General features: G+C 51.5%; 1 protein-coding gene across 7 annotated transcripts; it reads left to right on the top strand.

The window, feature by feature from the left end:
• Positions 1 to 942: 942 nt before the first annotated feature.
• YWHAG (tyrosine 3-monooxygenase/tryptophan 5-monooxygenase activation protein gamma) lies at positions 943 to 24,434 on the top strand. 7 transcript variants are annotated; one of them, XR_008467762.1, is made up of 4 exons: positions 943 to 1,222; positions 20,843 to 22,414; positions 23,167 to 23,227; positions 23,451 to 24,434. XR_008467762.1 is itself a non-coding variant. In XM_054209235.1 (2 exons), the coding sequence occupies exons 1-2, from the start codon at positions 1,136 to 1,138 to the stop codon at positions 21,497 to 21,499; spliced, it is 744 nt and encodes a 247-aa protein (XP_054065210.1). In that variant the 5' UTR covers positions 943 to 1,135; the 3' UTR covers positions 21,500 to 24,434. The 7 variants fall into 7 exon arrangements, 1 of the variants encoding a protein (XP_054065210.1); XR_008467761.1 differs by having other exon boundaries at positions 20,843 to 23,227; positions 23,451 to 23,527; positions 23,685 to 24,434; XR_008467763.1 differs by lacking the exon at positions 23,167 to 23,227.

The following is a 24,434-nucleotide window of genomic DNA, read 5'->3' as shown; positions in this document are numbered from 1 at the left end:
CCAGGCTGCGTGTGGGTCTGGTTTGTGAGTGGGCCCAGGCTGTGTGTGGGTCCGGGCTGTGAGTGGGCCCAGGCCGTGAGTGGTCCCAGGCCATGAGTGGGCCTGATTTGTGAGTGGGTCTGGGCTGTACGCAGGTCCAAATTGTGAGTGAGTCCTGGCTGTGAGCAGGTGCGGGTTGTGAGTGGGTCTTGTTTGTCAGTGGGTCCAGGCCGCGAGTGGGCCCAAGCTGTGAGTGGGTCCGTGTTGTGAGTGGGTCTGGGCTTCGAGTGGGCCTCGGCCCTGAGTGGGCCTGGTTTGAGAGTGGGTCTGGCCTGTATGCGGGTCCAAATTGTGGGTGGGTCCGGGCTGTGAGCGGGTCTGGGTTGTGAGTGGGCCTAGGCCATGAGTGGGGCTGGTTTGTGAGTGACTCTGGGCTGGGTTGGCCTGGGCTGAGTGGGTCCAGGCTGCAAGTGGGCCCAGGCTGTGTGTGGCTCTGGTCTGTGAGTGGGTCCAGGCCACGAGTGGGTCCAGGCCACGAGTGGGCCTAGGCCACACGTGGGTCAGGTCTGTGCGTGGGCCCAGGCCCCGAGCAGGCCTAGGCCACGCGTGCGCCCATCCCACGACGCTGCCCACCCCAACGACCGTGCCCAGCCCGCCGGTATCGCCCCGTGGGTGGCGCGACGGCCCCGTGTCCCCACTGGGGTGCCGAGCCGGGCCCACCCGGGGGGCCGCTCCCGGTGAATCAGCACAGGCCGCCGGCGGGACGCGGGGTGGGCGGAGCCGAGAGGTGGGAGGGGTGGGGTGGGTGGGGGGAGCGCTCCGGCGCGGGGCACGACGGGAGATGGAGTCCTCGGGGGGGCGCGGCGGTCCCGCCGCGCCCCCCCGAGGACTCCATCTCCCGTCGTGCCCCGCGCAGGAGCGTCGTGCGGCGGGGCGGGGCGGGGCGGGGCGGGGCGCAGGGGGGTTGTGGTGGCCCGCGGCGCGCGCACAGCACCGGGTGCAGCCGTCGCCGTCGCCTCAGCAGCGCCGGGAGCCGCCCGCTCGCCCTCCTCCTCCCGTCGCCGCCCTTTCTCCTCATCCTCCTCCTTCCTTCTCCTCCTCCTCCTTCTTCCCGGAGCCCGCAGCCTCTTCACCCTTTTCCCCCGGCCCCGCGAAGATGGTGGACCGCGAGCAGCTGGTGCAGAAGGCCCGGCTGGCCGAGCAAGCCGAGCGATACGACGACATGGCGGCCGCCATGAAGAACGTGAGTCTCGGCCCGTGGCCGTCGGCCTTTCTCTTTCACCCCCTCCCCACAGCCCCCCCCACCCCGGCTCCGCGCTCCCCTCGCCTTTCCCGTGCTGCCCGCTCCCGGTGGGTGGTGGGCCTGGGATGGGGCGCGGGGCGGGGGGGGCGTGGGGGTGTGCGGGCCCCGGACCCTCGCCGTCCCTCCGTCCGGCTCCGGCCCTTGTGCTGCCCTCGGCACCCCCGCGCCGGCTCCTGCTGCTTTCGCCTTTCCCCGCCCAGGGACACCCTGCTCTCTCCTGACTCCCATTCCCCGACCTAGAGCCCCCCCCCGCATCTTCTTCCCTATTCTGGAGCCCCCACGCACCCTTTCCCCTGCCCCGGAGCCCCCCACGCATTGTCTCCCCTGTCCTGTTGCCCCCCATTCTGCCCCCCGCATCCTCTCTCCTGCCCTAGAGCCTGCCCCGCATCCTCTCCTCTGTCGTGCTGTCCTCTACTCTGCCCCACGCATCCTCTCCGCTGCCCTAGAGCTCCCCACACATCCTCTCCCTTGTCCTGCTGCCTCCTACTCTGCCCCACATGCCCTCTGCCCTGCCCTAGAGACCCCCTATGCATCCTCTCCACTGTTCTGGAGCCCCCACCCAGCCCCACACGTTCTCTCTCTTGCCCTAGAGACCCCCACACATCCTTTCCCCTGCCTTGCTGCCCCCTGCTCTGCCCATGCACCCTCCCCCCTGTCCTCTTGCCCCCTACTCTGCCCCCCAACAACTTCTCCCCTGCCCTAGAGCCCTCACGCATTGCCTCCTCTGTCCTGCTGCCCCCTGCTCTGCCCCACACACACTCTCCCCTGTCCTAGAGCCCTCACCCTGCCCCACACATCACCTCCCTGCCTCACCTTCTCTCCCCTCGTACCAGCCCCCCTGTCCTGCCCCACATATTTTCTGCCGTGCCCCCATCTCTCTGCCCCCCCACTGCGGGGCGAGGCTGCAGGGAACCCTGCGGAGGGAAGGCGGGGGGGGGGGGGGGGGGTTGGCGTGCACACCTCTCCCTGCTGCTGAAATACCCCCCCGCCATCGCTCCCGTGCATCCCTTCCCGCGCGCAGTCGGTGAGGCTGGTGTGTGCTCGTGACCCCAAAGATCGGGAGCCCCTTCGCTGCCAAAGCTCTTATTTTTACTGCACTTGGTTGGAGATTTATGAATTGAGTCATGTTGTATTCATTTCATGCTCTTAAAATAAAGACTCTGCATATAGCAGGCTGATCTGATTTGTGACACTGAACGCTCCCCTTCAATACTGACATTTTGACAATATAAGAAGGGGAAAAAAGCCATATCTCTGATCTGATCTTGCAAACAAAGCAATCGTGGGAGGCAGGATCAAGTCATTCCAGAAGATTCTGCATTTGTCATATTGCAGAGAGGCTAGACTGGGTGGAGGGAGGGAGGGGGTGCTTTAAAGGGGAAAACTGTTCTTTATGTTTGTCTTCTTAGTCAGGTCTGAACCTTTGCGAGGAGCTGGGGTGTCCTCCCTGGCTGATGAAAAGTGAATGCTGATCTAGGAATGTCGCAGTCTGCCGTGGGTGCAGCTCTGTTTGCCCATATTGCACCATTTTGTCAATAACCTTGCATTTATCAAACAGACAAAACTGTCACAGCCTAAGAACGGGGAGGGAGGAGATGTCTTATCAAGAAATGAAATACGGATAATCAGAACAAGATATTATCATATTAAACCAACCGGGCTATTCCTCTGCTGCACTGTGGCTTTTATACCGTTTTCTGATAATGGCATCTATTCATTTTAAAGCAAAGCCTGCTGTGTGAGCAGATCCTACAGCTCACTTCCTACGGATAATACAGCCGCTATGACAAAGCCAACAGGGATATGCCTGGGACGCACAGCCGTGTTGCAGTATTCCCGTCAGGCGAATTTCCCTAGCCTGCTTACCCGGTGTCGGTGTTTAAACCAAAGGTGTTATTAGAGATTATATATACGTTTTTTTCCCTTTTAGTCCTTATTGGCCCTGATGAAACAGTAACCCGGGCTAATGCCGCTTATCAGTTGCCGTGTAGTTTGGCCGTAAGAAAATGATTCACAGTGGGAGTGCTGACACCTCCCGTGACAGCAAACAAAAGGCAGAGCTTTGTTCTTCATTTCTGCACGACACTGCCCAAACTCTGGCGCGGTCGGTCTGGCGGTGATGGGCATGTCACACTCGGTTATCCCTGTCACCCTCCTGTGTGCCGCCCATCCCCCAGCTCCAGTTGTGCGGGAGGCTGATGACCTCGCACTCATTTCCGTAGCAACGCCTAGTGATGTCATATGCGATGGTCCAAGCTGCAATGCACCCAGGTGGTAGCAGAGAGCATGCAGGCTGCGTCTAGCGAAGGTGATGCAGAAGCATTCCCGTGGTCGTCGTCGTTTTTTCTCCTGCCCTCTAAAGCTAATTGTCCTCTTTGCTTCCTTGACGCCCTGCTGAGAAATGCTGGACGGCTTTCCTTTAAAGCCTGGCATGATGATGATGTGCATAAAAGGGCTTCATTTTCCTGCAGCGTGATCTCACTGTTGCATTCTGGTGGTCCCCCCATGGGTGGTGACATGGCAGCCGGGCATGTTGTTCAGGAAACCTCAGCCCTGCCTGCAGCCTGTGCTGAAGGGCTGTAGGTGACCCTGCTCTGGCAGGGGGGTTGGACTAGATGATCTCCAGAGGTCCCTTCCAACCCCTGCCATTCTGTGATTCTGTGTGATTCTTTGATTCTGTGCTATTTTAATAGTTTAAAATGGAAATGACTTACTAGGGCTCTTGCTGTCTGCTGATTCACCCAGTGCTGCTTGCCACAGTGATGTACTGGATCACAATAGTTTCTTCCAAATACTTATTTTTATATATATATATATATATAAAAATAAATAAGAAGTTCTAGCTCCTTCCTTGCTGCAACTGCCAGCCGTCAGTGCCCCTAATTGGTATGTGCAGTCACATTGCTGCAGCAGGAGCAGGACGGCTTCTTCGGTCTACGAATGTGACAGGTTTACTGGGGAGTCTCGTTAAAACACAGCAGATGGTCCCCTCTCCTGCCAGAGGGAGCAGAAGGTGATGCTGCACCCAGGAAGGATGATGGGGCTGGGCTGCATGACCTTGGTCATATCCCTTGTCACCTCAGCGCTGTCTGGGGGCACAGTCAGCTCTATAATGTGTTGGAGAGCAGGAAAGCTCCCTGCTGGTCCCTAGGACAGTGGCTGTGTCCACTGATCAGTAGGCAGGCATTGGCCTTGGGCTTGCTATCCCAACCGAGCCTGTGCCCAAGCAGCACCAGTCGTTCCCTTCCCAGCCCGCTGGGTTTTTGCTGCCCGCAGTGCCTGTGGCTGAAGCGAGCTGCCTTTTTGTCTGGTTCAGCTCCAAAAAGGGTTTATTGCCCGACCCAGTGCCAGGGCTGTGGATCGATACCCATTAGCTGGGGAACGGTGATGCTGCTGGAGGCTTTTCAGTGGTGGAGCCCTGCCAAGCCCCCGGCAGGTGCTGCCTGGGGAGCAGAGCGTGTGTCTTCCCAAAGACCTTTAGGGTTGGGCGATACACAAGTGAACAACCGAGACGATTGCAATAACGTTTATAGGAAATAAGTCACCTAAAAAGGATGGAGAAGGATTACTATATTGCACCTACGTACCATGTAGGTATGGGATCATATGGCAGAGTCCGTGAGCCCACCTGAAGGTCCCCTGTGAGGGGAACACCTGGCTACTTGACTTTGGGGGACCCAGCCTTTTCAGCAGGGCTGTGGCTGTGCTGTATGTGAGGACCATCAGCTGCGATGGTGGTGGGTGTGGAGGAGTGAACGCTGGAGATGCTGAAAAGCAGATGGCTGCTGCCCAAGCTTTAGACACAACTGGGTCTTGGTGCAGTAAATGGCCGTTGTGGGTGGAGGAAGAGAGCAAGCGTGGGGAACCGCGGGCCTTCTCTGGCACACAGGGTATGGGGCTTCTGCCATGTTGTTCACCAGCCTGGCAGGCTATCGTCCTCCACACCCAGTGACCAGGTTGGCGCAGATAGCGGGGCTTCATGCAGATAGCAGGCTCGCCTTTGGAAAGAGGGGGAGTAACACAAATCCCTCCTATCTGGAGAGTCCCAGGGGAATGGAGCAAGGATGATTAGCTGTTTTCCGCTTTGCAGTGTAGATGAGACAAAAGGGTGAGGTGGAAAGGCTTCTCCAGGAGTAGTGCTGGGCAAACCATCTGTGATGGTAGGAAGGGAGCAAGGAGTGTGGTGAGCTGCTATAGTAGCACTTCCCGGGGGGCCTGGGAAGGCTTTGGAGAAATCATTTCCAGTGGAGAGAGGGTGTGTTGGCATCTAATGACTGTATCGATGCTCTTGCCTCTGCCTCTTGTTGCAGGTGTCTTGAATGCTGCTCAGCCTCGTGGTGCCTCCTGGACCACTGCAGCATGGGGCTGCATGGCTGTGTGCTTCCCAACCTGCTCTTGCACATCGAGGAGCATTCCTCTCGCCCTTTAGCAGCGAGGGCTTGCTCAGACCTGAGTGATGGTGGTGGGGCTCTGAGACAGTGTGACTCATGAGCAGGGCTTCCTTCCCGGAGGTTCGCGGGGTCAGGGCAGAATGGCTGCTCTCAGGAGCTGCCATCCTGCCGCGCTTCCCGACCTTGTAACGGTTCACAGCGTGTGTTGTCTCTGCATAAATCAGCCTCAGGACCTTCTAGTGGTAGGCTGAGTCGCACTCAAGCCACAGACAGGTAGCAACATGCCCTGTATGGAAGCGCGGTGGGCACTGCACACATTAGCTGTATTAACTGGTGAGGCTTCAGCAGCTCAAGCTCTTAGAAATTCCCCTTTAAGATCCTGGTAAATCTTTATCTATGAGCTTTAGGAAAAGCCCCTGACTTGTGAGACCATGGTGGGTTTCTCTCAGTTGGCCAAGTGTTAACAGCCAGGTATGGGTTTGATTAAAAATTGCTCTTTTTGAGCTAAACAAAAGTGATACTGAGGCTGTGATGGAGAATATAGCTGTTGAATCCTCTGCAGATCTCTGGAGTACATGGAAGCAGTGAAGCTCTTGGGCGAGGGCTCTCCAAGAACCCTTAGATATTTTGGGCTTAGCCAGTAGGTCTTCTGGATGATGGCTAACCCTGAAAGAGCAAAAGGGTTGGTCGAGTTGTCTTGATATTTCCCCCCCCCCCCTCTTCTTTCTTGCGCTGCTGCTTTTGGTTAAAGATGACTGGCTCACAGGAGACTTTTTGGGGGGGGGAACTCCAAATAAGCTTCATAATATACAATAATAATATACATAATATAATATGGACAAGCCCTACCTGCCCGAGCTTTGTTAACCATCTGATCCCAACATTGCTCTCTGAAATAGACTCTTTGGGCATTGCTGATGTGAACTTGTGCTTGCTAGAAGCTGCAGGAGCAGCATTTCGAGGGCAACCACAGAACTTCATCTCCAAAAGTGTTTTCTGAATTGAAAACTCCTGCCCCTCTGGAACATATACGCTCTGTTCTTGGCTTGTCTCCTCTGAACTGGATGATGTTGTTTGGCATCCTCTTAGCAGTTCTCATGAGTGTGCTGGATGGTGCTTGCAAGAGAAGTGATGGCAATCCAGATAATTGTGTTGTATCCTTCTGCCTCCTCTGCTTCGTTATGGCTGGCACTACCCATGGCCGTTCTCTGGTATCTGGATTGTGATGAGGGGAGATGAGGAATGTGCTTCTTCCTCGCCTTCTGCTACTGGTAGAAGGAAGATTTTCCATTATCTGAGGATCCCCGTTATATTTTTTTCCTCTTCCCCATCTCTTCTTCACTGGGTGTTACTGGACTGCTTCATTTTAAGCTGTTACCATTCTTGTGTCTGGTCCAACAGCATTAGAGCTGGTCAGGAGCGTGGTCAGCTTGCCTTTCTGGGTAGGAATGAAAAGTCTCAGCCTTGCAGAGCTTAAGATCAGGGAGGTGGAGTAAAAGTGACCTGATGGTCCTCAGTAGCCCATGAGGAGGCCTGGGCTGGACCAGGGTTTTGTTCCCAGGCTGATGGGTGCCCCCAAGCCCCTTCGCAATCATAAGTACAAGGATTTTCAGAGGCTGATATTTCACTGCACCACTCCATACTGGGGTGTTACGTGCTTGGAAGAAGCACAGCTAGGATGGAGATGGAGAAAGATGTCAGCATGTGCAGGATGGTGCACGGATGGAGGACTCCAGCTGTACCAGCAAGCTGCTCTTCTGCCTCCTGCTGAAATGCCAGGATGGAATGGTTTGTGCCATTTGGGGTGGGCTGAAGCTGTGCCAAAGAAAGGACTCTGCAAGGGCAAAATGCACACGGTGGGAGCTTTGTCAGCTGGCGTGCTCAGGGGCCTCTGGTATCATTGTCCTGGTGAGCTGTCACTTAACCTTGGATACAGTCTTCTGTCTTAGATCTCTAAAGAATTTGTGCTCCCTTGGGTTCAGTAAGTGCTCTGAGAGGGGTGAGCAGCCTGGCTGGGTGTTGTGGAACTGCAGATTTGGGTGGGGTGAGGCACTGAGTGTGCAGGTCTTCATGCCACGAGGCATCAGAGAAGAGATGTGCTTGTCACATTTACCATTTGATTGATGCATACCCGTAGTTAGGAATTGATGTAGTAGCCGTGACTGTTGAGGATACAAGAAGAAACATGTCTCAGGGTGCAGCTGATGGAGCAGGGGCTGGGAGAGGAGAGTGGTAGCCATGGCTTTGCATCTGGAGAAACCTCCATGGACGGTGAGGTATCTGGCAGGGTATAATGCATGAACTCTACAACTCTTCAGCTTCTGTTATGAGCAGCTTCATGCCAAGTAAACCATGTGCAAGGGTACATATTTAGGAAAAAGAAACAGTCCAAGCTTTTGTGTGTCCAACTGCCAAAGCTTGAGTAACTAGCTGCTTCTTAGGAGGTGGCTTTGTCTGAGCTCGGACATGCTCTTGGATGCAGAGCACTGCCGGACTCGGTGCTGCTTCTCTCCCTTGGCACAGGTGAGTAGCATCTTGGGAGCTCAATACCAGTCTGTCAGGGAAGGGAAAAAGGACTGTCAGACTGGTTCAGACCAGGGCTAGCTGCTCCCTGTGTCCCAGCCAGACACCAGGCTGTTCAGAGGCAGGTACAGAGGAAGAGGGGGTTGGAAAATGCCAACGGTCTGACCCGAGGTAGGGTCGGTGTCTGGGGCATTTAGGACTCTGTGGATCTGAAGCTGCCTACTGTGTTTCTGCCCAGTTCTACCTCTTCACCTGTGACTGACAGTGAAATGTGAACACGTACTGGAATGACTGCGGTACAAAGCAGAGTGAAACAGGATTTGCCTGGCTTCCCAAGCATTTCTCCATTGACAGTCTTGATAGCATACAGGCATCATCTTCCGCTTCACTGTGGCAAAGCTGTGATGCAGGGCTTTGGTTGTCTCTGGATAGCTGATGCACCCTTGATACCTCCAGGCACTCTTCTACGCTCCAGTGCTCTGCAGCTGAAGATAGCTTTTTCCAAAGTTAATGCTGTTACAAGTATTTTTGTGCTAACTGGTTTGGAGCCAGCTTAGACCTTCTTTCCTTTGCTGTCCAAGCCTTTGTTATTCCTTTCTGTAAGGCCGAAAGCTTTAACCAACTTCTGTTCTTTACTGCAAAGGTAACTAACCAAACTTGACCTTGGTTGAAGTCTCCCTCCCTCCTATTAGATTCATGTGACTGCGGATGAATGGCAACCTGATGTCTGGAAAGCAAAAATTTAATGAAAACAGTAGCAAGTGTTTACTTGATTCGGTTCTGCAAGCGATGGTCGCCGCTGGAAAGCGATAGCTTGGCAACCCGTTTTAGCACCTGCTAAAATGAAGTGGAGATAGCTGTGAATTAGTCGCTGTACTGCTGAAGATACAGTGGTTTTGTCTTTTGACCTTTGAAACCTTCGGCTTGACTTCAGGATGCTGTTCAGATAAATAGCCACGGCCGGTTTCATGCTGGTGGTAGTTAGATGAAATGCTCTGCCATGGCTGCTGGCTGCCAGGCTCTGCCTGTGCAGTTTTTTGGTCTTTGCAGACGGGGAAACTCTTCTTCCCCTGTGGAGACAAAATGGCTTTGTGGGAATCCAGCCCACGGCTTGCACGGTGCTGTCTGAATGCACTGTGTGTTTCCACGTGGGTGGTGGAGGACCCTGCAAGATGAGTGAGGCTGCGCGGGAGCACGGCCGTGCTCTCCTGTGCAGGATGCAGGGGGTGCAGTGGCATTGCTGAGGTCCCTCCTGGTCTCTGCTTCTGCCTCCTCCCACCTTCCCCCTTCCAAAGCAGAGCAAGCTTTGAGCAGCTGTGGGGGATTTCACAAATTTGTGCTTGTTCTGGAGCAAGTGGGGAAAGGGGAAGGATGTGGACCTGCGACCAGCTGGCTGTGGGGTTTGTCTAACTTGGTGGTGTGTCATCTGCTCGGCTGGGCACGGCCAGTGCTGTCACAGCCAGCTTGATCTTGCTCATTCCCTTGGCTGCTTGGTCTAATGAGCAAAGTCCCTCCTCCCATCCGAAAATGAAGGAAAAAATGGTGACAAAAGGACTGTCATTCTGCTCTTCATTTTTATATTATTATATTTTTTTAAGTAAGAGGCCTGATTCCTCTCTCCAGAGGCCGGATGTCAAGATGTTGGATTCCTACCCGTGGGTCTGGATGGGGAGCCTCCCTGGGGAGGAGCTTGGCAGCAGGATGGCTTTGTCCGGCTTCTCTGAGTGCACAATGATGGCGAGCCCAAGCTGCCGTGTCTCTCCAGCCCCTCCGGTAGGCGGGAGCTGCTGGGGCTGGTGGAGTGCTGGGCTTGATGTTCACCCAGGAGTCTCACCCTGGTTGCAGTGCCGGTTTGCTTGGTGGGATCTGGAAACGCTCAGAAATGGTAAATTCTGGAAAAATGAGCTGAAGTGATGAGGCAGCAGTCCTCAGGCTGCAGGAAACACTGATGAGACTGTCGCGCAAAAGCAATGCCTTCGTGTAGCTGGTGAAACAAAAGCCTTTGTCTCTGCCTATTTAAGTACAAACTTCCCTCAATCTCCGGTTTTTCTGCACTAACCCGGATTTAGTCACATCTCTGGAATGACCCAGCACATGCTCAGTTAGGTATTAAACAAACCTGATTTTTGGCCTCAAACTGGTAATCTAGTCACCAAGGGCAGTGCATTAGTTAATAGCAGTAGGAGAGTTACCAGAGAACACGTCAGTGATGATGGCCATGAGATTCCCTTAAAGTGATCCCCAGATTAGGGATTAGAGTACTTAATGTTTTTCTTCTGTAAAGGAGATGTTAGAATTGAGTCAGTCTGCGGGTGTTTGAGGCAGCTGCACTTGGACAAACGCAAGTCTGCAGGGACTCAAAGTACAAAACATTCCTTAATTGTTTGCAAATTCCCTCTGATCTTACTGGATGCGTTGGCTTGCTTGGGATGTATCTTTGCTTACGTACCAGGCAAAGCTACTTGGCATGTCAGTGTGCTTCTGATTCCTCTCTAAGATGGTTTCAGCAAGGCTCTAGAAAAATACCAGCGAGAAGTCTCAGCTTCAGCGTTAACGAGGCTGCTGATGGACACGTTGTTTGGACAGTTGTGTTCTGCAGCATAAAGTTTATTAATAGTAGTTGGAGAAGCTGTTGCTGTGCTTCTTGCTAACAGATACACTTGAGAACTGCTGTAGGAGATCTGCACTTGTAAAAGACTAATGCTTAGTATTCAGCAGTGAATGAGAACTGGGGGAAGATTAACAGCCTTTGATTTACACCCAGCTGAGGAAGGCGTCGGAGCTTTGCCTGTTTATGCGGTTGGGCTTTGTTAACGTGGGATGAATATTTCATTACCTTGACGTTGGGAGCTTGGCTTCTTGCATTTGGTGGTGTCAAGACGTCGGCGCCTGAGGGGCTCTGTCACCTGTGATGAACTGAGATCAAATCTGTGGTAGTAGTCCCCTGGGCTTTAAAAGAGGACTGGGAGGAGATAGCTGGAGCCAGGCGAGGGTACTTAAATCCACAGTCAGAGCTAGAACAGTAAAGTGACCCTCCTCGTAATTTAAAATTGGTTGCAGTGCTCCAGAAAGCTGCCAGAGCAAAAACTTGAATTTCTCTTCTGCAAGTTAATTTAAGGAATTAAATAAAATTGTCTTTGCTAGAGGTGTGTAAGATCAAGCCTGAAATCCCTGAAGCAGTGGGAGGGTAAAGTACACCTGGAGGGATAATCACCTTACTCGCTGGTGCGGAAATTAAACCTATGGTGGAGCTGGCATGCTGGAGTCCACCTGGGTGTTCTGGAAAATCTCTTGCTTAATCTGGCAAAACATGTTTCAGATGCTGCAAGGAACTGCTGGTTCTGCAGACCAAAAGACCTAGAGCAAAAATCTTGGTGTTGTGGGGTTTTTTTTGTTTTGTTTTTTAATATTTCCAGAACCATGCCTTGATGTGTGACAAGCAGACTTTCCCAAAGCCTTTGGGGTATTGACATGAAGCGGTTAAAACCTTCTGCGCTAGCTGCAGGGTCTCTTTGCATGGTTGCAGCTTCTCCTATTTCATCCTGCTGGCCAGCCGCTGAGATAGCGATGGTTCTTCCATGCAGGAGGAAGCCATGCAAGCAGCCAAGAGCTGCCCAGTTCATCCTGTTCCAGCAGACCCAGGAGCAGGCTCCCTCAGCAGCCAGAACTTGTTGTCAACCTTTCTCAGGGTGTCCTGCCCATGGCATGTGATCTCTCCTCTCTCTGCTTTGTTCAACTCAAATAGAGGTCATGGGTACACCATAATGCTGTCATTTTTTGAGCCCCTGATTAAGGACAAGCACCTCGTGTTGGCCTGGCATTTGAAGCTCCAGGGAGGATTTGATGATCTGGTGGCAGGGTGCCTGGCAGTGGGGCTGGAGGTGAGCAGGGAAGCACTAATGTCTGAGCCAGATTAGTACTCTTAGAAGCCGTGAGGTAAGTCTTTAAGCAGCTAACGCTCCCAGCATCACTAAACACCCTCTCCACATGAAACTTGATTCATTTTCTAGTGTATCCCTGCTCACGTGCTGGAGTCCCTGAAGTCTGTCTAGCTTGGTTTTGTTTTTTCATAAATTGGAGGGAGGGGGGGAAAGTCAGTCTTCCCCCACGTTGACCAAGTCTCAAGGCTCTGGAAATGACCAGTGGTCATCCCATGGATGGCTGCTTCAGCTCAAAAGCCTGTGAGTGGATGGACTTTTCTGAAGAATACTAATGCTTGAATGGGAGGGGGGGGGAAATCAAGTTTTTAAACTTGTATAGAAAAGCTGTTGAGGAAAGAGCTGCAGTTACTCTTCAAGAGCTTCTCAGCTTGCATCCAGAGAAGTTTAATGAAGCCCAGAAGAGCCTACAGAAATCACTGAATTGTCATTCTTCTTTCAAAAGGATCTACTCAGAGCTCCTAAAACTTTTGGCACGCTCCAGGAGCACGTCTGAGCTCCCACGGCAGTGGCATGCTGTGACACTGGTCTTCCACATGCTTTGCAAAAAGTTTGGAGAAAGGGCATATCGGCAAGGAACAGACTGGATAATCCAAGGCAGGAGAGCTCCCTGGGCTGTTGGGTGATGGAGCAGGGTGGTGATCCTGGGCTGCTGCTAAGGTGCTTGCAGAAACGCAAAATTGGACAGATGATGCTTGCCAGCCTGCCATATCTTGGGGAACAGATAGCTTGACATCCCTTCTGTTGCGTTGTAGTTAGCAGGCAAAAGGTGCTGGTATCCCATCTGCCAGAGACGGTGTGATGAGCCCTGAGTGACAGTCCTCTTAAATGCTGGGACTGATGTGGTTCGACTTGCTGCTTTCTCCATCTGGTGGCCGGAAGGCACCAGCCCAACAGAGGTTGATTATTTCTCCCAAGAGTTTTTAATAGGTACGAGGCAGCTAATGGCAGCAAGACAGTGACACAAGTTGTCCTATGACCCGTTTTCTTCATCTTTAATAGCCTGTCTTTCGGTAAGGCTAACAAGAATCAGGGTGTTAATAAGTAAGACAAGAAGAACTTTGCCTTTAATTCCTTAATGGCTCAAAAAGCAGATACTGGCTATAGGAGCAGCTCTGTGCTACAAGGCTCTGCAATCTAATTCAGAAACACTTTGTAGACCTACGCTGGTGCATTCGAAGAGCATTCACGATGTCCATGCTGGTTGTTGCGATGTGTCTGGGCTGCCCTCAGTTAACTCCATAGCCACGGCAGATTGCAAGGTCCAATAACATGCCGGGAAGGCAAGCGGATGTTTCCTTGTGTTGGCCTTATCTCAAAAGCTGCAGAAGAAGCTGGCGAAGCAAATCGGTGGCACTCAGGTGTTCTGCAGCAGGGAAAACTTGAGCCGTTAGACCCAATGCTGGGACTGCAGTGCTGCAGATAAGGGGCGGTACATGAAATGCTGCTACCAAGTGCAGAACAGGAACAGCTTAGAGCCCTGCTGTACCACTGGCTTTCATGCTTTGGCTCCCTTATGGCCTTTTACATGCAGGAATGACCCAAGTAGTTGAAACTTGCTTTTTCTCGAACTAAAATCCATCAGAGCCAGACTGAAACCAGAGTAGATCTGCAGGCTCCAAGGACTGATCAAACCTGTGTGTAGCGTGATGAAATTCACTTTGGCTTAAGTAGTTGTTAAGCTACAGAGGCCAATGAAATAAATTAAGTCTTGATTTTCACGTCTCCCTTCCAATTTGAAGACTTTGTCTCGGGTGGTTCAAAGTCGCCTTAAATAATGAAGGCTGCATGGTGGGATGAAAGCCGCTGCTGGCTGTAGGAGCATGCAGAAATCCTAATCGGTGTCTAGAGTGCCTAAGTAGCCTCTGAGATCCAGTTATGCTACAAGCCATAAACAATCTTCCTTTGCAGACACTGGTCCTTGATGGACTTGGAGCAATTTGAAACGTAATGGCAGAACAGTCCCATGTGCTTTTAGCTGCTGTCCTGCGATGAGAGCCAGCCGCTCCAGCTTAAAAATGGGAACTAGAATACCATTATTCATACTGAAACAGGCAAAGGAGACAGCGGTGGGGAACTAACTTCTGCCCGCAGCCTGCCTGTGCTTTTCTGGTCTTGCCTGAGAGGAGAGGAAGGGCTGGACCTGCAGCTGAAAATCCCCCTAGCCACGCAGGGATAAAACATGAGCAGAGAGGGTGGCGGAGGGGCTTGGCACGGAGAGATAGCGTTATGGTAGGACTTCCATTTTGGAAGTGTGACATGGGAGAGAAGACTAAAGTACGGGGGAAAAACACCCAAACCAGTGAAATCTGGTAAGATTTTAGATTTAGGTCTGGTTTAACACACGCCTACTTTGCGTTGAAGTAGGCCAGTGCTTAAGAAAAGCATCTTTCCACCTGCTCCGATGGTGTCATAGGACAGCTTGCTCTGGAGCACGCAAGGAGAAGCTGTTCTTGACGAGGTTGTGCAACATCTAGTCATGGCCGTAATCAAGCCAACAGGTAATGGTGACAATTTAATGTGCTCGAGAGCAGCCATTTCTTCAGAAGCTTGATGTAGAGTGAGATGGGGACAGAAAAACCAGGTGGTCTGTCTGGCCTGTCACTTACAAAATGACAGCACTTGGGCTGCTGAAGCTGTTCTGGCGCTTGGAAAACGCGTGATGGGGTCCCACCATGAGACGGTGGCTAGAGATGGAGGGGGAAAGTAGCGTGGCTGCAGGTAGTCCTGAACATTTATCGGCTGCTTGAGCCTGAAGTGGTTATGTGCTGGTTGCTCCCCTTGCTGGTGGCTTCAGACCAAGTAAGAATTTCAGTGGTGGGACTTCTGGCCAGAACATTGTTTCAAAAGCACATTTGCCTTTTAAAACAACGAAACAGAAAAGGGGACCTTCAGGCCAGACCTCAGTGTGACTAACAAGCTGCATGTGAAGGAAAACAAGGCAATTGTGAGGGTTTCTGTTGAGAGATAACATACTTAATTACACGGTGCAGAAGCTGTAGATAGAACAGAGGAAACACAAGTGCTGAGGAGGAGATGGCTCTTTTGTATCCTGGTGCAAAAGGAGATCTGGTGGTGTTCAAAAGCTGTTCTCAGTGGACAGTTTGAGGTTCTCATGGTTGCCTCTCTCTCTCCAGGAAAGCTTGGCTCCTTTGTAGATGTGTAATGTCTTCAGGGACTTGGGGTCTCTTCGAAGCAATCAGAAAAGCAAGAGTGTTGAGGCTTATAACATGGATTAAACTCTCAGATGTTGATGGTATTCCCCAAGGAAGAATGTCGGGGTCTGCTCAGCTTCCTCTACTGTATGCTTTAAGATAAGACATCAAAGCTTGGTAGGAGTCATAAACGGGTGGGCATTTAGTTACAAAAAGAAGTGAAAATCCATGTGTGTAAGGATAAAGAGGTAAAACTAAATCCTGTGATGGATCTCCATTGCAGCTGCTGAAGCGTCCTCAAAAGTTGTTATTTCATGATGTACTGAGAAACGATTACTTCAGACCTACTGATACAAGGTGAGAAGTGGAGAATAAGAGTCCTGGAGTAAGCCCTGTAAGCAAACTAACCTGCTGGCTGCCCCTGTAGGTCTCAAAAAAGACTGATAATTAGGATACTTCTGGAAAGAAGGTGCAGTAGGACCAACCCTTGGGCTTTTGGAGAGCATGGACCTTGACATCAGGGGCAGGTAAAGTTGTGCGTGCTGCCTGGCTTCTCTGTGTGAGGCTGAACTGGCTGCAATGTGATACTTGGGCACGCTGGGAGCCGGCCAGGTTTTGGGCAGAGCGCTGAGTCAGAGCTCACAGCTGTAGGACAGAAATCGGGAGAACCTTCTCTGAGATCATGCTGCCTCCAAAGAGCTTCATTGCAAATCAGAGGGCTTTGATTTGTACAGAACTCTGGACTCTCAAGCAGTAGAAACCCTAAACTTCCAGTAGTTTTTGTCCAACGGGAACTGTTGGACTATCCCTGTGGCTTTAGGGTACTTGAGTCTTGGTGGTGCTGACGCTGCGCCCTCAAAGGCTGCAGGAACTGGTGAGACTGGAACTTGGCAGCGTCCTCAAGCTTGGTGATGGAGCGTGCCTCCAAGCCAAAGCCTGCCGGTGTAGGCTGCTCCATGCCGAGCCCAGTGTGGACCTGCACTCTCTGGCTAGGTGTCTTCTCCTCTGCTTCTGCCGAGCACAGGGCTGCCTGCAGTGTGTGAAGGGTCTGGCTCCAGGCCCATGTGCCACGTGCTGTGACAGGCATGGGGGAAGCTCTTGCACGTATGACCATTGCCTGCAGACTAATTGGGAAATGAGAGGCACCGCAGCTGAGGTCTTCTGCTGCTCCGCATAAAGAGCGAGCCAGTCTTGCGGCTGGGCTTGCAGGCTGGGCTTGTCTGGGGGGAAGAAGCAGAAAGGAAAGTGAAAAAGGCGCTTTTTTTTTTTTTCCCCCTAAAATAGCTAGAAGACTTGCATCTGTCAGGTTTCTAGCTATGTGAGCATGTGGACTAGCTCTTTGCACTTGGTTTCTTATGCTACATGCAAGGCTTGACTCTGTTTCGGCTGCGTGTGTCTCCTGACCCCCCACCCGCTGATCTGCAGGGTCAGAAGGGTGAAATGAGAGGCTTGACAGTTACTGAGATTTGCAGTGCAAGTTCTGCTTTTCTCTGCTGTCAATCAGGGAAGTAAAACCCCAAAATGCCTAAGTTTCCCAGAGAGTAGGTAGACTTCCAGGCAGAGGGTGGTGGCTTTGTGTTCCTGGCAAGCCCTTTCAAGGTCAGACTGAGATTTCTTTGGATATTCGAAGTCTCTAATTCCATGTGATAGTGCTGGGAATGGCGTTAGGTGACCTAATGCGCATAGCGTTGGTCTATACATGAGGGTGCTGCTCTTCTTAAGGGAGGTGAGACCCCTCCAGGGTCTGAGTTAAGAAGGGGGAGGTTCTGACAATATTAATCTGGATGATGGAAACAAACATTAGCAAAAATTCTCTGAAAGGGCTTATAACGTGACTGCCACGATCTAATCCATGCCGGATGCAGGATATTGATGTTACATCAGAGGTGTTCAATACAATGCTATAAATTAAGTATATCAGAGCTTGCTGTTTAGCCTCTGGCTTGATTGAGCTCACTTTGTGTTGGTATCCTGCAGTGTAAGGAAAAATCCAATGCAGCATTTGGTTGGCCAGACGAGGCTTACAGCGAAGGCACAGACCCGCATCCCCTTGACAGGTTGCAGCAGTGGTTTCTGGATGGCCTTCTGCTGGAGACGTTCACCCGTACAGCGCTGCTGGCAAAAGCAGCGTGATGGTGATGTGCAGTCCCGTGCTGGAGTGCCACATGTACTGTGGCAGATCACGCAGAGACAAAGCTCCCCCTTCGGCGATGCAGTGGGGCAGGCTGGCGGGCAGCAGCGGCTTAGCTGTCGCGCTGAGATGTAGCGGGGCAGGTTCTGGGCAGACTAAGGGGCAGGGATGATGGCAGTTCTCAAAGGCAGCTTAACCTGGGGTACGTATTTTCCCCCTTCCAGAGACTAATTAAGGCAGCTAAGCCTAACCTTACTATGTCCAATACCTAGTGTCCTGGGCACCTCGCATTTTCTTCCTGCTGGGAATGCAAGTGGTTTTCTTTTCCTCTTCTCTCAGTTCAGTCACAAACTGAAATATTTGCGGATTGCAGCCCCTTCCCTTCCCTGCGCTAGTGCTGAGGGTCCCTGTCTGTCTCCAGCCGTGTTACACCTCTGCATTTCTCTGCAGTGCATCTCTGCGGCGCTCTACCTTACTGGGAGCCTGGGTACCGCTAGAAAGGAGTTACATGGTTAATGAGGCTCCCTTTCTGCTTTGATAAGTTCCCCACCAGCTCCCCAGAGGAATCTGCTTTCTCCACAGGTGTACCTTCCATCTGTCAGCGGGTTTGTTGGAAGGATTTTGACAGGCAACTTTCTTCTGTAATCCTTAATAGCTTCGAATTTAAAATGTTTATGGCAAAGCTAATCCTACGAAACTCCCTGTAGTTTTAATAAATCTGTCCTCCAGCAAGACTCTTCTGGTGAGAGGAGGTAAATCTACTTCTTTCTGCAGCGACAAATATCTGCAGACTTGGCTGGGGGGCAGCTTTAAAGTCACCTGCTTGGCCCACACTTAAAACTGGTGTCTGCGCTCAGAGAGCGTCTTGCTAAAAACAAGACCTCATGTGGTTATCAACCTTCACAACCAATGTCAGGACAGAAAACTGTTGGAGTCGACGAGTCTCTTGTAGCGCAGCTGTCGATGCTGGACACTCTGTTTACAGCTGGAAGGTAAGAAAATAAGTCAGGTTGGGATTTCTGGATGTTTCTAGTCCCAAATCCTGTACTCAAAGCAGGGCAACTTAGATGGGAGAAGCCCCTGAGTAACCTATTCAAGTTTCCAGTATCTCCAAGAATAGGCAATCCACAGGCTCCAGGGCAAGGGGACACCTTCATTGTGCTCCAGGGTCTTTCAAAGATGGCTTTTAGCTCGCAGTATCTTTAATTTATGTGTGTGCAGGTGTCACTCGGAGGGAAGAATGAATGGAGTCATCTCAAGGTTGTTAAGTCCTGTAAAAATACAGACAACTGGAGACCCCTGAACTTAAAGCGCTGCGCAGGCAGCATATAAATGATTTGCCAGGGGTATTCTAGCACATCGTAGTCGGGCTGCGTGCAGGGCTGAGCCTCTGCCCCAGCCCCTCTGCGGGAAGCAGCATATCACATGAAACCCAGGGCTGTGTGGTTAAACAGCCGCCGCTAGCCTGGCTGGGAGCGGGGGGATGTGGGTTAGTCTCCTAGCACTGGGAGCTACTGGATGTGGGTTAGTCTGACAACTGGGAGCTGCTGGATGGCCCGGGCATCGCGCACCCTGCTTACCTTGGGGCAGGAAAGCTGCGAGCTGCCTCGGCACGCTGCCCCGTGCACCTTGTCCTGCATCAGTGGCAACTGCTGGTAGAATCACGGGAGATTCTGCCCTCTTTAGCGTGGCACCCGTTTCCCTGGTCCCTCAGCTGTCTCTTGCCCATGACACAGAAGGCAGTTGTGCCTGGTTTGCGCAGTGAGACCTGCTTTTGTATGGAGGTGGGTTGGTCGCTGTTTGCTGCTTCCCCCGCTGGGCTGTAGAGCATCTTGTGGGGCTACACGACATTGGGAGGTGGGAGCGGAGGCTCTTCTTGCTGCCTCTGCCTCAAGGAAAGGAGCAGAGGTCTGGATCAGAGACCAGAGTACTCCGCTTGCTGTGTGGGAATCCAAGGCTTAGCTGTGGCTTGGTTTTAGGATTAGCCGGGCTGTGGTTGAGATCTGCAGGCAGGAGTGGATGTTGCTGGAATGAGCAGGTCAATATGGTATAAGCGAAGGTGAGTCATTCCAGGCCACTCAAATGAGATCCTGGGCTGGACCATCTTCCACCTTCCAGCATGAGCCCTTGGTCACCTGATCACCACCATAAATGTGGTTATCTAGGCCCAGACCAAACCTTGTCCTTGCAAACGCTTGTGAAAATGACTCAGTATTTGCAGAAGCCTTTCACATCCAAATCATTACCTAATCCTTGTGAGAAGTGGCTGCCGAGAGGAGGCTGGCAGGTTCCTCCTCTGCTGGCCCGCTTGCCACGCGGCCGAACCCAGGGTGTGTATGCAGTGGGGCAGTGAGACCCTGCGGGGAGGGGACAACAGCAATACCCAGGCTCAACGTGCCGCTTGGCAGCTGTAACCCCCAAGCCGGGCGGCTGTGCGGAGCAGCCTGGCTGACGCAGCGTCCTGGGCTGCTGCACCCGCTCCAAGGGCGCAGAGACCTGCGTAGGGGGCACAGCATGGAGTCAAGGAGGGGTGCGAGCCCTTCCCGAGCTGGCCTGCGGTCCCCAGGGCAGGGCAGCTGGTGCAGCAGTTGGCCGGCTGCCTGGCCGTTGCCGCAGGTGCTGTCCGAGTGGCTTCAGCCAGCTGCGGGGTTGCGGGAGCTGGAAATGAGATTATTGCAATATCAAGTGTGACGCTTCCCAGTAACTGAAACCGGCCAAGGTGGCGTTTGGCAGCCTGCTGGTGAAACGGCTCTGTGCTCCGGTGTCTCCTTAATCCCTCTGTTGCCGCGGCGTCAGAGGCAGGTGGAAGTGGTGCTGTGCATTAACGCCGTTATCCTCAATGAAGAAAATCCCGTGTGGGAAGAACATACTCTTACCATGTGAGCTTTTAAGTGCTTATCTGTGCAGATGCCTTAGGCAGCTGTAATTTTAACATCTAACGTATTCTTTAGGCATCTCGGAAGCGTGCCCTGTGCTTATGGGAAACAGAAAAGATGGACACCCCGTAGCTATGGTATTGTTAATCCATGCGGCTAGCTTGTAACCCTAGACCATCTCCACCCTCTTGCTTTGACCGTCCCCTCTCGCCTGCATCACAAAGTCCAACTCTCACCCCACAGGTGAAAGGCGTCTCTTCCCTGGAGAATTTTTCTCATTCTGGAAAACACTGATCTGCTAAAAGACGGAGAATATCTCAGATAAAACCCAACCCGCCCTTTTTGCCGAGGTACCGGACCGCAGCGTGATTTCCCAGCCAGCTCCCTCTGGGATGGGAGCGGATTCCAGATGATTTATGAGCTGGCTGTCTGCCTTCTCCTGCGTCTCGCTGGAGATGCACGGGAACACCCGAACGCGTGATGGGAACATCAAGTGACTGGGGCTTAACCCAAGTGTCTCTCTTCTCTCTCCCTCTCTCGATGCAGGTGACGGAGCTGAACGAGCCTCTGTCCAACGAAGAGAGGAACCTGCTGTCCGTCGCCTACAAAAACGTGGTGGGGGCGCGGCGTTCCTCTTGGCGAGTAATTAGCAGCATCGAGCAGAAGACCTCTGCCGATGGAAATGAGAAGAAGATAGAAATGGTGCGGGCCTACCGCGAGAAGATCGAGAAGGAGTTGGAGGCGGTGTGCCAGGATGTGCTGAGCCTGCTGGACAACTACCTGATCAAGAACTGCAGCGAGACGCAGTACGAGAGCAAAGTCTTCTACCTGAAGATGAAAGGGGACTATTACCGCTACCTGGCCGAAGTGGCCACCGGTGAGAAGAGGGCGACCGTGGTGGAGTCTTCGGAGAAAGCCTATAGCGAAGCCCATGAGATCAGCAAGGAGCACATGCAGCCCACCCATCCCATCCGGCTGGGTCTGGCTCTTAACTACTCGGTTTTCTACTACGAGATCCAAAACGCGCCGGAGCAGGCCTGCCACCTGGCCAAGACGGCCTTCGACGACGCCATTGCCGAGCTGGACACCCTCAACGAGGACTCCTACAAGGACTCAACGCTCATCATGCAGCTCCTCCGCGACAACCTAACGCTCTGGACGAGCGATCAGCAAGACGACGACGGTGGAGAAGGCAACAACTAGACCCCCCCGATGGACTGGCAGCCGCACGCTGATGCTAACTACTGCAGTCTTTATTTTTTTCCCACGAGTGGGGGGGGGGGTCAGGGGTGGGGGAGGGAAAGGGAGGGGACACCTTCCCAGGGAGGCCCCCCACAACCTGTCTTTGATTGCCTCGTTGACATTTTTGCCAAAACACCACTAGTGGAAGTCAGGCTGGCTGTGCTGGTATGGAATAGCAGCCTCACTGGCATATGGACTGTTCTGTAGATTATTAATACAAGTGGAGCTGTCTTTAATTTAACTTTATCGCTAGAAATAAAAAGGGTTTTAAGACGAATTCGCGCGGATGGAATGGCCCTCGTTTTTAAGGAAAGCAACGCAAAAAAAAAAAAAAGGAGTTCTGTGGTTCCAGTAAGGCTTTGTGCGTTTGTTTCTTCAGTCCAAGTGCCGTGTGTCCGTACCACGTCGCGGGGCGTCTCTCTGCAGCGCTCTGCTCGGCAGGGCGTAGCTTAAAATCCCCAAATTGAGAAGGAATTTAAAAAAAAAAATAAAATAAAATGAAAATTAATAAAACTAAAGAATTCGGGGCTTGCAAAGCCCCAGGATTTAGGCCATCCAATCTTTTCCCTTTGTTTGTTGAAGATATTTATTAGGGTAGCTTACAGTATTAACACTAAATTGCAGTTTACAGTATTTCTACATTACAGCCATATGACATCAAGCCTTTGATTGTCTGTTTGTTTTGTTGTTGTCGTTGGTTTTGTTTTGGTTTTGTTTTTTTTTTCTTTTGCTAGTTCTTTTGGCTTGCCTTCCTGATCAGTCCTCGCCTGTGGACTGGCTTTAGCTATTCTGTGTCGCCCAAGGCAAGAAGACCGACCGACCGCCCGCCCGAGGAACATCAAAGCTGCTCTAGTTTTTTGGTCAACAGCTTAACAGGTGCTTGGCTAGCGGCTGTTTCAACTATTTTAAGTCCACAGCAAAAGGTTTAAGAACTTAATTAGACAAGGGGGAAGTGTTTAAACTTAAAATGCCACTTAAATAATAAAAAAAAAAATAATAATAAAAAAAAATAAAAAAAAAGAGCATTCAGGTCTGTATGTCATGTACTGTGTTTGGTATTTCAAAAGACCATCCTGATTTAAGGTGCCACAGCTGCTTCCTCAGGGATTGCACTGCCATTTCACTCTGCCTGACTTTCTCCCACTGTACCATGAGGTTTGTCAGCAGATCTCCGGCACCCAGGCTCCCTTGTTTGTCACCAGGGAAGCCGGCTGCCTTCTCCTTTCTCCTGGGGAAGCTTGTGGTGTAATGAGTGAACTTCAGGAGCCTAGAAACTAATTTGGTAGAGAAATCCTCAAGGGAAGAGCTACAATCATAGACATTTCTATCAACCATCGGGAGCCCAGGAACTTAGTTCTCTTCTTAGCAAAATCTTTTCCGAGTCTGTCCGATCCGGCTGGGGGTGGGAGACGGGGCATCTGAGTTGCTTAGCAGGTAATATTTACCCCATTTTGAGTAACTTTCTTTTTAATTCTTACTTTTACATCGTTGTTGGAAGTTCACTGCTGTTCTCTGGCTCGCGGAGTGCTGTGCCACGTGGCTCTTCACCTAAAGCTGCGCAGTAAGGAAAAAAACATCGCACTCCTGCATTCTTATTTTTCCTTTTCTTTATTTTATTTTGGAAACAGGCTTTCATTGTCCCTTTCGAGAGTCAGTCCGCAAACAGCGTGTCGTGGTGTTGCACACACGGTACGAGCCGCTCCTGCTGTCGGGTTGCACGGGGAGACGTGGCTCCAGCTCCCTCCCTGCGGTCAAACGAAGCCGCTGCCCCGACTCCTGGGGGGGCGAGTGGGGCTGAGGCCGCCGCTTGGCCACCAGCCATTGTGGCCAACAGCCACCTGTGCCGGCAAAGCTTTCGGGTTGGTTGGTTTTTGGTTTTTTTGTTTCCTGACCGGGATGCCTTCGCCCGCAGAGTCTCGCCCAGCCCCGTGAGCGCATCCCCCGGGTGTACGGCATGCAGCATCCCGCGGCGAGACGCTCGCCGTGCCGGTACGTGCCGTGGACTGGAAGATCGCTTTAGGCTTCTTAACCTTCCTTTGATCGACCCTCGTGTCCCGTGAGCAGTGTTGTCCCAGCTGTATAATTTGGAAGTGATTTACTGGAATTACAAAACCTATCTTTTTTTTTTTTTCCTTCTTCTTTTCAGCTTTTGCTCTGGCTGCTTTAGGAAACTTATGCAGGAGAGATGGCACAAGAGGGCTACAAACGGAGTGGGGGTCAGGGACTTGATTTTTAAGCAGCTTGAATGGTTTCTTTTGTTTTTTAAGAGATGCACTTGCCTATGATACTGTCTCTCCAGTGAAATGATTACTGCTCCATTACTCTATTGATACAATATTGTGCATGCTAGTGTCGTATTTCTATACAGTAGCTTGAAATTTATTAACTTATACTGTAGATGTTATGTATTCCTATGACAAAATAGTCTTCAAAAATTTTTTAAAGTTTTTTAATTTATTTTTTTTTTTTTCTTTCGGGGGTAAAGTTTGCTCTACCAAATAGTGATCGTAACAAACTGATCTGTTATGGATGTTGCTATAGTGACATGCAATTATATATGATTTTGTTTTTAAAAAGGAAAAAAAAGCAAAAGAAAACACCAGTGTTAGCTTAATCTTAATGTCTGGTGTTTGTCATGGTGAAATTATAACTATTACAGTGTAGGAGAACAATGACTGTGTTCTTTGAATGAGCCTTTGTTTGTGCTTTTTGTCATGTTATGCAGTGAACTATTTTTAAGGTCTAATCAGTGATTATTTTTCCAACTCCGTGTTTCTGTAAGGAATTATTTCACACACGGACCATTCTTAGCAGTTTTTCCTCAGTGATGGAATATCATGAATGTGAGTCATTATGTAGCCGTCGTACATTGAGCAAAATAAACTTACAGATCTGA

The sequence above is a fragment of the Rissa tridactyla genome, chromosome 7 (genome assembly GCF_028500815.1).
Source record: "Rissa tridactyla isolate bRisTri1 chromosome 7, bRisTri1.patW.cur.20221130, whole genome shotgun sequence".
NCBI lineage: Eukaryota > Metazoa > Chordata > Aves > Charadriiformes > Laridae > Rissa > Rissa tridactyla.
The sequence above is the reverse complement of the archived record's forward strand: the minus strand, read 5'-3'. Positions and strand labels throughout refer to the sequence as shown.

What these genes read in the sequence shown, in the direction of transcription:
- YWHAG (XM_054209235.1), top strand. Translation starts at nt 1,136, where the DNA reads ATGGTGGACCGCGAGCAGCTGGTGCAGAAGGCCCGGCTGGCCGAGCAA. An exon ending in TGGCGGCCGCCATGAAGAAC is followed by an intron (nt 1,223 to 20,842) that starts GTGAGTCTCGGC and finishes CTCTCGATGCAG; the next exon opens with GTGACGGAGCTGAACGAGCC.